Below are 13,465 nucleotides of genomic sequence, written 5' to 3'. Positions count from 1 at the left end.
CACACACACACACACACACACACACACACACACACACACACACACACCCCCACACACACACACACACGATGCTTGTTTGGCAGAAGCTTTCTGTTTATTCAGCACAGAGTCCTCCCAGGCTCCCAGATGTAGAAAGCTCTAAGAGTTGATGTACGAGACAGAACCGGAACTGTACATAGGCTGAAGTGGGCACTGCGGAGGATTGGCTATGCAGGGATGTTGATGTGGTGCGGCTGTACCTGCCTGTTCTGTGAAAGGCACTTCTCTGAGGCTGTGAAGGTGAGAAGCCCAGGGATCCACTAGAAGCTTCATTTCGGCTGGCTCTTTGGTGGGGGAATGCATTCCCAGTGGTAGCTGTCCTCATTTACAGCGTTATTCTCGGAAACCAAGTATGTGCAGCCGTGACAGACTGTGCCACAGCTCCTCTGCAGTTTGGAAGCTGGGACAAATGGAAAGAGCACATAATCAAGAGAGGTTGTGATTTGTTTTCACTATCCAAGCTTGCTCTGGCAATATACAAATGAAGGATGAGCTTGGTGGCAAGCAAAATCAGCAGACTGCCTGACAGGGGGTTTTGGTAAGATAAATGTATTGCTTGTGTTTTGGGGGGCAGGGGGATTCTTGGATTTTTTTAACTGTAATTTTTACTTTTCTGTATCAGCTATATAGAATTGCCTCTTAGCAATAACTAAAACATTTTGCGGAATCACATTTGATGGAGAGGGATGACCCAAGGAGCCAAAAAGGAAAACGTTATTTTTGATCAGTTGTGACCTTCAGAGATAATCACCAAGTTCTCTCAGATGTCCATGAACAGGCAGAAACCAGGAATTTCCAGAGCAAAGAATGCTGACTAACAGATATCCTTTCTTTTCTTTGAACAGTTATAATCCCCCCACTCCCCTGTGCTTTTTCCCCCAGCTTTCCCTGTGGCCTAAGGTGGAAAAGAATAAAATAAAATCTGCCTGCTCTTATTGAGTTGTTGCCACTGGAACAGTAATAGGCTGAGAACATAAGTATGGAGGGTGGAGGAAGGCAAGATGAAGAGTCTGCTATTTTCATAGCCATGCGTTGGTGGGTGTTTGTCTTGGGTTCATTATCATTGCTGTTCAATATCAAGTGGTTGTTAGTGCTGTATCTCTTTGCCTGTACTGTGATTTAATCGCTTTATGTTCTATTTTATATATTTTTCTTTGCCAGACCCAATTCTGTTATTTTGAAAACTTTTTCTGTTACCATTAATACACATTAGCCTTTATTAGAGAAAAGATAGTTGTAGAAAATAACCCTGAAATGTTTATGGACCTCAAGAAAATAAAGATATTTTCTCTTTAAAATCAAGGTTTTCAGCAGATTTGGGGGTCTTGATTTTGGAATCTGTAGCAAGCATTTTATGACAAGTTAAAGAAATGGGTTGCATTAGATCTGTGAAATCCTACCGGGATCACTTTGCTCTAATCTACTTTAAGTTGGATCTTGTATCTTAGGTTTTTCCAAGCCTGAAGGTTTACACTTACGCAAGTATTGCTGGAAGATAACGTTGATTGTTTTTGTAGTCTAACCTGAGATCTTGTTCTTGGGTCCCTCTTCTCAACCAGTAGAGAGCTAAGTTTCCTAGCTGCTTAGAGTGGGCACAGAAGAGACCCATTGACATCTGACTTTTTGCTGACTCATTGGTTATATAAGCCTTGTAAATACAGTTATCCATATACTCTATTAGGTTACTGGGCAGGTGGGCCCCTTCCTGTGTACTGATCTTTTCTTATCTCAGCATCCTTCTCCTCCTCTAAGCCTTTTTGTTAATGTAGTCTCAGTTATTTACCAGGTGAATTCTAAGGAGTGAATGGACAAATCCTTTTTCTTTTTTTCTTTTTTGGAATTGCTTTAACTCTGTATTTTCATCTCGATTTTGATGAAATGCCAAATTCTGTATTTTCTTGGCACATGAAACTCACAGTAATAATACTTTCCCTCATTTATAGCCTGGTTAGAGTAACTTCCTTTTCTGTCTTTGAGACCTCAGTTCAAATGCCCTTGTTCAAAGAATTCTTCTGACCTTCCAATCTAAAGTAGCTTTCCCCCCTTACATTATTCCTTTTCTCTTTTTTCCTTTGTACTACTTCTCACAATTTATGTTATTTGATTTCTGGTTCTTCCATCTTTACCAATTTTCTCCACTCAGCCATTAAGCCTCATGAAAGCAGAGATACCTTGTTTTGTTCATCAGTATATACCAAACACCTAGCAAAGTGTTTGGCTGAAAGTTGAAGGGATAAGTAGGCAGTATTATATGTCCAAAGGCCCTATTGTAAGAAGAAAGGATGAGCAGCAGGGGTTGAAAAAGGCAATTTTGACTAGACTATGGGAAGCATGCTCTAAGATGAAGCTAGAGAAATAGATCCAGGGCCTAATCACATAGGACTGACCTGATAGACCATATTCAGATACTTATTCTTTATTGCCATTGTGGGAAGCTACTAAAAGAATTTAGGCATTGGGTGGTTTAGGACTTCTTTTTTCCGGTATACCTGGGTGGCTCAGTCGGTTAAACATCTGCCTTTGGCTCAGGTCATGATCCCAGAGTCCTGGGATCAGGCCCCACGTCAGTCTCTCTGCTAATGCCGGAGCCTGCTTCTCCCTCTCCTTGCCACTCCCCCCGCTTGTACTCGCTCTGTCAAATAAATGGATAAAATCTTTAAAAAGAAAAAAAGAAAAAAAAGGACTTCTTTTTTCCTTTTTTTTTTTTAAGTAAACTCTATGCCAGCATGGGGCTTAAACTCACAACCCCAAGATCAAGAGTCACATGCTCAGGCGCCTGGGTGGCTCAGTCCTTAAGCATCTGCCTTCGGGTCAGGTCATGATCCCAGGGTCCTGGGATCGAGTCCCACGTCGGGCTCCCTGCTCGGTGGGAGGCCTGCTTCTCCCTCTCCCACTCCCCCTGCTTGTGTTACTGCTCTCGCTATCTCTCTCTCTGTCAAATAAATAAATAAAATCTTAAAAAAAAAAAAAAGTCACATGCTCTACTGACTGAGCCAACCAGGTGCCCCAGGACTTCTTTAAAAACAAAAAACAAAAAAAACCACTCCAGCTTAACTTAAAGCCTCATTGAATGCAGGTAGATCAGTCAGTGTTCCAGGAGAGAGAAGACAAGAGTTTGTCCTAAGGTGGTAGCAGTAGAGATAGATTGGAGAGTATCATAATTTGATGGAAATTTGGAAAGTAAAATAGATAGGACTTGGTATTGAATAGGGGTAAAAGGCAGAAGATGACAAGAATTATTCCTGGGCTTTGGTTTGGTTTTGGCTTTGGCTTTTGCTTGTTTAGTACCTGATGAATAGTGATGTTTTTCCTGAGATAGAGAACTCTGTAAGAAAACCAGGTTTACAAGAGGATCATGGTGTTTGGTTTTGGATATGTAGATTTTGATATAGTCAAGTAGCTTTTGGATCTATAAGTCTAGATTCTAAAGGAGAGTATACAGCTATTACCGTTGAGAAGCCTTCAGAAATATCCTTGGAATAAAGTGCAAAACAGTGGTTTAGACCAGCTTTGGGAGCTCATCTTCCACCAGAGCCCTATTTTTATAGCTTCATGAACCATTCAGTTATCTTTTTTTAAAGATTTTATTATTTGAGAGAGAGAGTGAGAGAGAGCACACAAGCAGGGGCGCGCCAGGGAGAGGGAGAAGCAGGCTCCCCACTGAACAGAAAGCCCAAGTGGGGGCTCCATCCGTCCTGACCTGAGCCAAAGGCAGATGCTTAACTGACTGAACCACCCAGGCTACCCCATTCAAGTATCTTTAAAAAGCTATTACAGTTCCTTCTTACGGGCTTTTGCTCATACTGGGTTGTCATCCTGAAATGCTTTTCCTAACCACTTCTCTTTCTATCAAAAACTTGCTTCAAGGCTCATTTCTTTTCTTTTCTTTTCAACTCCTCCAAGAAGCCTCCTCTGTTCCCTTTCCCTTCCTCTGAATATGTGGCTCCTTTCTGTGTTCAAGTACTTTACCTTCATATATTACCTTCATATATACTGTATCGTTTACTTAATAGGACCTGTATTTCAGTTGAACATTTTCACGTCTCACCAACTAGATCATGAGTTTCTTGAGAGCAGGGATTCACCTTTTTTCAGTGCTTTATATAAGGAAAACAAAGGATAATTACAAAATGAATTAAATAGAAACCTCAGTCTTTTGTACAATCTGCTTCTTTAATATCATAGCACCATATCCTTCCTCCATCTGTATACTCCTCATTTTCTCTAGGCTGTCCCTACATTTTTACCCTGCAGATACCTAGATACATCAGAGAAATGTTCTTCCTTTCATATGCAAAATCCCTGAACTAGTCCTTTTCATTAGATACTTTCGCTTTATTTGTAATTTATCAGAAAAGCTGAAATCTTGCTATTCCTCATCACCTGTGGAAAAAATGGTGGAGACAGGAAGGGCTGGCATCCATACAGGATGTCAGGAACAACTAAGAGATGCTACTTAAGTTGAAGCAAAGCAGTCATGATGGAGTAAGCCATGTGGGTATCTGAGGAAAAGCATTACAAGCAGGAGGAACACTAAGTGGAAAAGGCTTGAAACGGGTATATGCCTGGTACATTCCAGGAATAGCAAGGAGGCCTTTGTAGCTGGTGGCAGTGGAGTAAAGGAATGAATAGTAGGAGATACGGTCAAGGAGGTAATGGATGCCAGGAGATAATGGATCTGACAGTGCTAGATCATGGTTATTCAGGCCGTTGTAAAGACTTTGGCTTTTGTTCTGACTCAGGTAGAGAGCCCCTGGCAAGTTTTAGGTGTAAAAGACTGTTGTGACCTGATACATTTTTAAAGGATCACTCTAGCTGCTGTACAAATAATTGATGATAAAAATATTATTCTAGTGATAGTTATGAGCCTATTGCAGTAGTCCAGGCGAGAGTTGATAGTGGCTTATACTAGAGTGGCAGTAGTGGAGATTCAGTGAGATGTGGTCAGATTCTGCATCTCTTTAGCAATTAGAGCCCAAAACATTTGCTGAAGCAATGTAGTATACATAGAGGGTAACAACATAGACTCTGTAACCAGACTGTCTGGGTTCAAACATTGGCTTTGCCACTTCTTTACCTCATGGTCTTAAGCAACTTAAATTCTTTATGCTTTGGTTTTCTTAGCTATAAAATATAGTAATAGTACGCATCTTGTGTGTCATTGTAAGAATTACAGTTTAGGGGCGCCTGGGTGGCTCAGTTGGTTAAGCAACTGCCTTCGGCTCAGGTCATGATCCCAGGGTCCTGGGATCGAGCCCCACATCATGCTCCCTGCTCGGCAGGCGTCTTGCTTCTCCTTCTCTCTCTTCCTCTGCCGCTCCCACTGCTTGTGCTCTCCTGCTCTCTCTCTGTCAAATAAATAAAATCTTAAAAAAATAAAGGATTACACAATTTACTAAACATACAAACGATTTAGAACATTGCCTGGCATATAGTAAGTACTTCACTATAGGAATTAGCAGCTATGATTATTAATGTTGTTGTTAACTGGATAGAGTATGTGAGAAAAAAAGGAGTTAAAGTTGACTCCAAGGCTTTGGATCTAAGCATGTGGATCAATGAAGTATAGCCATTAGCTGAGATGGGGAAGACTGCAGGAAGAGCAGGTTTGGGGGATATCAGGAACTAAGTTTTGTACATAGTAAATTCGAAATGACTGTTAGACATCCAAGAGGAGATATTAGGTAGGTAGTTGAGTATATGATCTAGAGGTAAGCAAAGTATGGGCTAGAGGCATACATTTGGAAGTTGTTAACAAAGAAATGGTATTTAAGACCATTTTAAGAGAAAGAAGAGTACTTAGGCCCTGAAATGGGATTGGGGATGTATACTTTGGACAGGCCCTCCCTAGAGCCTCTATTCTTCAAGCTACTGAACAAACCTAAAAAGTTCAGGGATAACCAGATTATCACAGACCCTGTGGAACTTTACAAATTCTTTCATTGCTTTAGCAATTTATCAAAATTGAGTGAAATAAATAGGATTAAGCTGAGGCTCAGAAATGTTTTGTTTTAAGGAAACGTGTCATAAAAGTATTTGTAGTGAATTACCTTGTAAAGGGGAACTCATTGGTGGCAAATTTTACAAATTGGCTAATCCACACATGGATTTTATACGTATTTTTAAATCCTCAGCAGTGGAAACATTTCTGTATCACCTTCTTTTGCTGGTTGGAGCATGCTCAGAAAATAGATACTAAATTTAGCATTAGCCAGTTTGTGTGCTTCAGACTAATCATTCTTGATTCTGAAGTCGTGTGAGAATGACTTTTGAATAATCCATAGCCCAAGTCACTATTTCTTTTTAACAAGTTATAATCTCAGAAGGAAACTTGGATCATCTATTCCAAACATCAATCAGTATATCCTCATGTGACATTTTTAACATTCAGGCATGAAGTCTGGTTGGATATTTCCAGTGGCATACATGAACTGATATTTGAAACCCCCTGGTTAAGTTGAACAATGCACCTTTCCTTATTTTCATTGTATGTTACTTATTGTTTTCTTTTAGATATCAGGGAGAGATCTTTCTTTCACAGTGTTACATATCTATAAAATAAATTTTCTTAACTGGATGATCTCTTAGGTTCCTTCTAGCTCAAAGAAACTGTACTTACAAAAGTAACTCTTAACCATAATAACCGTAACAAAGCAGCATGTTATTGTCAACTTACACCATCACTACTGTGATTGCAGGCTTTTCTTAAGTGCTTGCTTTTTTTTTTTCTTTTGTACTTCCAGTGCCTAACATAGGCCCTGTACATAGGAGACATTCTGCAAAGGTTTGTTAAAATGACAATAAATCATCTGACCAGGCTCACATGAATCCATTAAGTCCAAACATCAGGCCTGGCAGTACTAATCCTCAATGATGTCTTTCACGTAAGCCAGGAAACCAGCCCTCCTGTGGTGACAAAGCAATTCTGAGTAGCAGTCCTAGATTCTATAATGGATATTTTGCAGTTGGGTTGGAGCAGGGTGGACCAGATGGAATGTTAATAATCTAAACTGATATTCAACACAGTTGGTTTTTCCTCAGCAGCCTTGGAGGGATGAGTATCATCTATTGGAAGCTATTTTTCTTACAAAAATTCTGGCGTTTATTCCATTTGTAGTAACATAGGCTCAGTCACTTGTATGACATATGAGATCTAGAAGGATCATGTTAAGGAGAAGCTAGTGAGCATTTATATTAAACATTTACTGGGTATCTTTGCATGAAGCATTGTGCTAGCTTCTTGGAATACAAAGATGAATGTGACTTGATCCCTATCCTCAGGAACTTAGGTCAGTAGAGGCAAGACACCCAAACAGTCATTTCAACATAATATGATAAGAACATTGAGAGAGGTATATGTTTAGATATATGGGAATATGAAGAAAGCCATTAATCCAGCTGGGAGAGGGAGATTGTCAGGAAGGATATCCTGGAGGAGGTTATACCTGAACTGGGTCTTAAAGGATGAGTAGAAGTTAGCCAGAAAAGAAAAGAACATGCCCTGGACTGTATGGACAGAAGCCTGGAGGTGTGAAACAGCATGCCATGTCACAAGAACCAAATTACAGGTGTGACCCTTAGTATTTGTGGATTTAAATTTAAGGTTTCCATTATTCCCAAGGAATCCATGATAAAGTTTTTTGTCATTTTGTGAGGCATGTGGTAGGATCTTTAGCCACAAAACTGGTGAGCAAACTCCACTGGAATTCGCATTTCAGTGAGCATGTCTTCTACTCATTTTCACATGTGCGATATCACCCATGAGATGATTTTAAAACTTTGTTCTTTATGGAAAATGGGCCTGAAAAGTGCTGAGTGTAGAAAAGCTTTTGGGGCCTTAAGTGTTCTTTGTACAAAAATGAAGTTTGAGACAAACTATAGTGCCAGATTTAGAAGTGGCCAGGATTGGGACGCCTGGGTGGCTCAGTCGGTTAAGCGGCTGCCTTCGGCACAGGTCATGATCTTAGGGTCCTGGGATTGAGTCCCGCATCGGGCTCCTTGCTCCACAGGGAGCCTGCTTCTCCCTCTGCCTGCAGCTCCCCCTGCTTGTGCTCTCGCTCACTCTCTCTCGCCCATGCTCTCTTTCTCTAGCAAATGGATAAATAAAATCTTTAAAAAAAAGAAGAAGTGGCCAGGATTATCATCATGAGTATAATATTTGTATATCACTGATTTTTCAAACTTTTAAAAATTAAGCAGTAAAACATCATTTTATTTTTCTAAGCAAACTTTCCCCAGAATACCCAGATAAAATAGATGAAAACAGAGGTAATCAGGAGCCCTGCTCACTTGCTTCCACTATTCCCCTCTGGAGTGGTCCAGACAAATCTCTGTAGAACCCAAGGCTGTTGCATATAACCAGAGTTCTGTGTAAAATATGAAAAAGTGACCCCTAGAACTTACAGGAAATGCTCCATTCTGCCCAAGGATTATTTTATCAAGTGAGAAAAAAATCTTTGTGGCAAGTCAAAAGGTTTGTTTTTAAGCCCATACATTGAATCTTGGTTTTTAGTTCTGAAGTAAAAATGGAATGCTTAGAGAAAAAGCTTGCTGGATATGGGCTAGTGGAACTTAGTTCATTTTTACTTTCTACTACTTCATTCCACAGTGGACTAAATGTCAGTCAGAATTATACATGAGAGATTGATCAACAGAGTTGTGCTTACTGTGAGAGGGGAAGGGCATGTCATTTCTACAGTGAGACACTGGAAATAGGTGAAAAGTCTTCCCATAATGAATATATACTTTCTGAACAAAGTGCAAGTAGACTGTGAGATTTCTTTTCTTTTTGTTAAGAATAAGGTGTTGGGGGGGCGCCTGGGTGGCTCAGTCATTAAGCGTCTGCCTTCGGCTCAGGTCATGATCCCAGGGTCCTGGGATCAAGCCCCGCATTGGGCTCCCTGCTCAGCGGGAAGCCTGCTTCTCCCGCTCCCACTCCCCCTGCTCGTGTTCCTGCTCTTGCTATCTCTGCCTCTGTCAAATAAATAAATAAAAAATCCTAAAAAAAAAAAAAAGAATAAGGTGTTGGGGATGTTGGAAAAGGCAAGCCTCAGGGAGATGATGCTACAACATTCAAAGACAGAGCTGTGTAACTTCTAAGGCAGGACTTTTTCCTCTGTTGTACCTTCTCAGTACAACCTGCCTGGCAGAAAAAGAAAAATTTATATGACGCATCTTTCTGTTTATCATTGATTAGAAGATAGATTTCTGTGCAGTTCTTAAAACCAAGATTATGAATCTTTAGGGGTTACAATTTGTATTGGATTTGGGGGGTGGTCTCCCAAAAATCAAACATTGTATCCTTTTGCCCCCCACTAAGTGCACTTGAATTAAGCCACACACTCCAATTTTGGTTCAAAACCATGGCCCCATATCTGTGAGATAAAGATTTTGGAAGAAGAATGGAGCTGGATCTGCAGGTGCCTAAGTATGAATTTGCAAAAGCTGCTGCACAACCCATTCTATGAAATTGGCCTTGGAAAAGATCCACTTTCAGAAAAACTAACATGGTTCAAATTCTGTTTGTTTTCAGATTAATCACAAAAACTTCCCCACTTTCCACCTCCTCCTTCTTTTACCTTAAAATGCCTTCTTCATTTTTCTCGGAAATGATGTGGATTATTTAGTGTAAATAAATAGTGCAGAGATTTCCTGAAAGAGAGCTGATATACTCTAGAAAGCATAGATAAAATTATTTCATTCCATTAAGTAGATAGGATTGGGCTGTTGGCCTTTATTGAAGATAGTGATGTCAAGTCAAGAATTTCTGAATCTTTTCTAGTTACAAATATGTACTTAGATTTTGAGTAATGAACCAAGTAAGCAATAGAAAAGGGTGACTTCTTGAACGTTCACCATGTTTGGCAGTCATAATCTGATTTTACATATGTTTAACATTTTTTTCAAATAATCTCATGAGAAAATGATAACCCCATTGTATAGATGAGAAAACTTAGGCTCAAGAACAAGAAGGTGGCCCAAAGACACCTAGCTAGTAAGTTGGCAAAGCCAGGTCTAAACCCAGGTCCTTCTACTCCTGTCACTGCTCTTTCCACCATGTTTCCTCATATGTGATTGTTCTCAAAGCTGGGTGCTGCCATGTTCTGACATTTTCATACACTCAGAGAAAGTAAACAGATCTTTAATGCATTTGCAAATGAAAATTGTAAGCCATTATAAAACTGCCAAATCTTTCTCCAAGATGGGCTCTATTCTGCCCCTGATTAATTGTTTTGAGGTGTTGCTGTTTAAATTTTCTCTTGGGCTTTTTTCTGATCAATTAATTCAGATCTGTTAATAGATAATTTAAGCCTGACAAATGAATTCCTTTTTTTTAAAGGTTTTATTTTTAAGTAATCTCTATACCCATTGTGGGGCTCGAACCCACAACCCCAAGATCAAGAGTCGCATGCCCCCTGGCTAATGAATTCTTAATAGGAAAAGACAAAATGCAAGCAAAGCAGCATATCTGCTGTTACAGCAACAGCTAGATAATGAATTGTGGCTCTGACCATACCCCTACCTGTGTAGCGCATTGCCTAGTTTATAATAACTAGTCAAAATATATTTAATTGACTGGGTTTTGGTCCTCACTTTTCTCTATACAAATAAATTCTATCCCCAGCCATAAGTGGCTGGGACTTGCTATACTAGGGGGTGTGATCACTCTTGAAAGCCCTCAGGCTATGGTCACACAAAGCCCTACTGAGTAGGTAATATTGCTGCTGCTGTTTGTCAAACTGCCACGTGATAAGGTAGTTAGGAAGCGCCTCACAGTTCATTTGTAAAGTAGTGATAACAATGTCTACTCTGTAGGGTTGTTGTGAGCTTTGGAAGATTAGCTAGCTAGCTAGTCAGTTGCCTAGCCACAAGACTACAGTCAAGAAAGGTGACTAATTATTAAAAAAAAAAAAAAAAAGGAAGGAGGAAAAGTGACTATTATTACTTTTACTGTAGTGTTGAATTACATTATTCCTTTGGTTCAGACTCTATCTCACATGATTATGCCTGAAATGCGAAAGATCTTGAAGTGTATTCTAGAATCTTTTAATATTTGAATTTTTAAAAAGAATCACATAGAATGGTACAAAAATAATAGCCAGTACTAACTGCTTACTCTGTGCCCAGGACAGTTTTTGAGCACTTTTATGTTCATTTATTTATTTCATCCTCAAAACAGTCTTCTGAAATGGGTATTAGTATTATCTCCATTTTACACTTGATGAAATAGATGCACAAGTAACTTGCCCAACCAAGCTCACGTGACTAGTAGTAAGTAGCAAAGCTAGATTTGAACCCAAGCAGTTTTATGCCAGAATCCGTACTTCATTACACTAAATGTAGCCAGATTCAATAATTTTGTTTCTGATTTGTGCCTTTTCATGTATGTTTAAGAAAATCCTTCCCCCCATATTTTCCAATACTACCTTCTAAAAGGTTTAAAATTTGCTTTTGACATTTGCAATTTAGTTGCCTGTCTGGAATGAGGGTAGGAATCTAATTTTATTTTGTTATATATGGATAGCCTAATATGCCAGCAAAGGCTTTTGAAAAAGAGATCCACCTTCCAATTGGTGCATTTATAACTCACGGCTAAGTATTCTTACCTCTAAGGGCTTTTGTTCATAGCTCGAAAGATACCCAGAGGGTATTCACAGCCCCTGTCCTGTAATTCTGTAGTTCAGTGTATCTTTTTCTTGCCACCTCTCTTCCTCTTCTTCTTCTCCCCTTTTTTTCCGTGCCCCCCCCAATTTCTGCCTCTTCCCTCTCCTTCCTTTTTGAAGATAGTGCTTGACAAATTGGGAAAAGTTACTGATTAATCAAGTGATTCATGGTTTCAGGTGTTAAACTACCCTCCTGCTGAAGCTGTGGATTCATTTTCTTTGGAGGCTGAGAACAGTGGGTTCTGTCAGATGTACTCTTGCAGGGATATTGATGACTCTTAAGTGGGAGTCATATACTGGTAGGATGTAGTGTGGCCCCAAACAGCCTAGGTAGGACAGAAGTCAGATTAAAGATAGTCTGGTTTGGGGCGCCTGGGTGGCTCAGTCGGTTGAGCGTCTGCCTTCGGCTCAGGTCATGATCCCAGGGCCCTGGGATCGAGCCCCCATCAGGCTCCCTGCTCAGCGGAGAGCCTGCTTCTCCCTCTCCCTCTGCCTGCCACTCTATCTGTGTTCTCTCTCTGTCAAATAAATAAATAAAATCTTTAAATAAATAAATAAAGTCTGGTTTACTTTAGTTACTGTGTGGGGAAATAAAATCAGAACTCAACTGTGATCATTTGTAAAAAAAAAATTACATTGAAATTTTGTTGTGTTTTTTCAAATTTAGAGACATAATAAAACTTTGATTCTGGTACCAAAGCCATATTGTCACCAGTATGATCAATATTTATCCTCCCTGAGTAATAATTAAACTTGACTTCTATATCTGCACTTCTTTTGACAATAGACTGCATGTAAGGTGATATTCAAACTAATAGCAAAGAACCTAAGAAAACTAGATAAAAATGAGCTTGTAGTCTTGAATCAGTGGTATTTTATATTTGCTTTTCTTTCCTGTGGTAGATTTTGAGCTATTAAACATAAGTACACAATCAGGGTCTACTACATACTGTAGTTGTGGGATCTGAAATCCCATTTAGAAAGAAAATCACACAGTAGGAACCCTGTACAACTTAAGAGAGTGACTGTAAGGCACTGAAGAAAGTGGGTTTCTGGAAGCTCCTTTTTCAACTCTTGGCAACGTGGTTATCTGGAACTGGCTCGTTCTTTCTGCTGCTTCCCTCTGGCCCTTTCATTGCTTGTTAGCTTGCACCTAAAAATGGGGCAGATGGAGGAAGTTATGCAAAATAATTATTGTGCTAGTCCCTAAACTATTCTGGACATTTTTGTTATTAGTGGAACATAATGTCATTTTGCTCTTCATTTCAGTTTTAAATTATCTTTTGATTTTATTTAAATGCACATTATTTCTCATTTGTTCATCTAAAAAGGAAATACTATATTTTTATTCACATCAGTAGTAATATGTTAATTCCAGTAATGAACTTTCCACTAATAAACTAATAGTTTTGGAGTTAGAGATCACCATAATTCCTGCTCAGATGGCAAACTGAGGAGATACAACCAAGATGAAAAAAAGACTTGACAAGTTAAATATCAGTATTTCACAAATATTTCAGATTTGGTATATTATCACAAAAATGTAATTCACATTTTTAAAATATGAGGGTAACCTATATACAGTTCTTTTACCAGATTGCTGCTGGTTACAGATTTAGGGATGAGGACCAAGTAAAAGGGATAAGATCTTTTTTTTTTTTTAAAGATTTTATTTTATCTTATTTATTTGAGAGAGAGAATGAGATAGAGCATGAGAGGGGGGAGGGTCAGAGGGAGAAGCAGACTCCCTGCTGAGCAGGGAG

General features: G+C 39.4%; 1 protein-coding gene across 9 annotated transcripts in view; it reads left to right on the top strand.

Moving 5' to 3' along the window:
* Positions 1 to 13,465, top strand: part of TMCC1 (transmembrane and coiled-coil domain family 1) — a 251,589-nt gene that overhangs the window by 211,644 nt on the left and 26,480 nt on the right. The window contains exon 1 of one of the 9 annotated variants that reach the window (XM_025884745.2): positions 96 to 279. The exons of the other annotated variants lie outside the window; for them this stretch is intronic. Within the exon in view, the coding sequence (XP_025740530.1) occupies positions 217 to 279 (63 nt within the window). The 5' untranslated portion in view covers positions 96 to 216. Of the gene's footprint in view, positions 1 to 95; positions 280 to 13,465 lie in introns of those variants that run through there. 9 annotated transcript variants of the gene reach the window in all.

Source organism: Callorhinus ursinus, unplaced genomic scaffold (assembly GCF_003265705.2).
Source record: "Callorhinus ursinus isolate GAN/ISIS: 27379988/994484 unplaced genomic scaffold, GSC_fseal_2.0 scaffold15, whole genome shotgun sequence".
Lineage (NCBI taxonomy): Eukaryota > Metazoa > Chordata > Mammalia > Carnivora > Otariidae > Callorhinus > Callorhinus ursinus.
The sequence above is the reverse complement of the archived record's forward strand: the minus strand, read 5'-3'. Positions and strand labels throughout refer to the sequence as shown.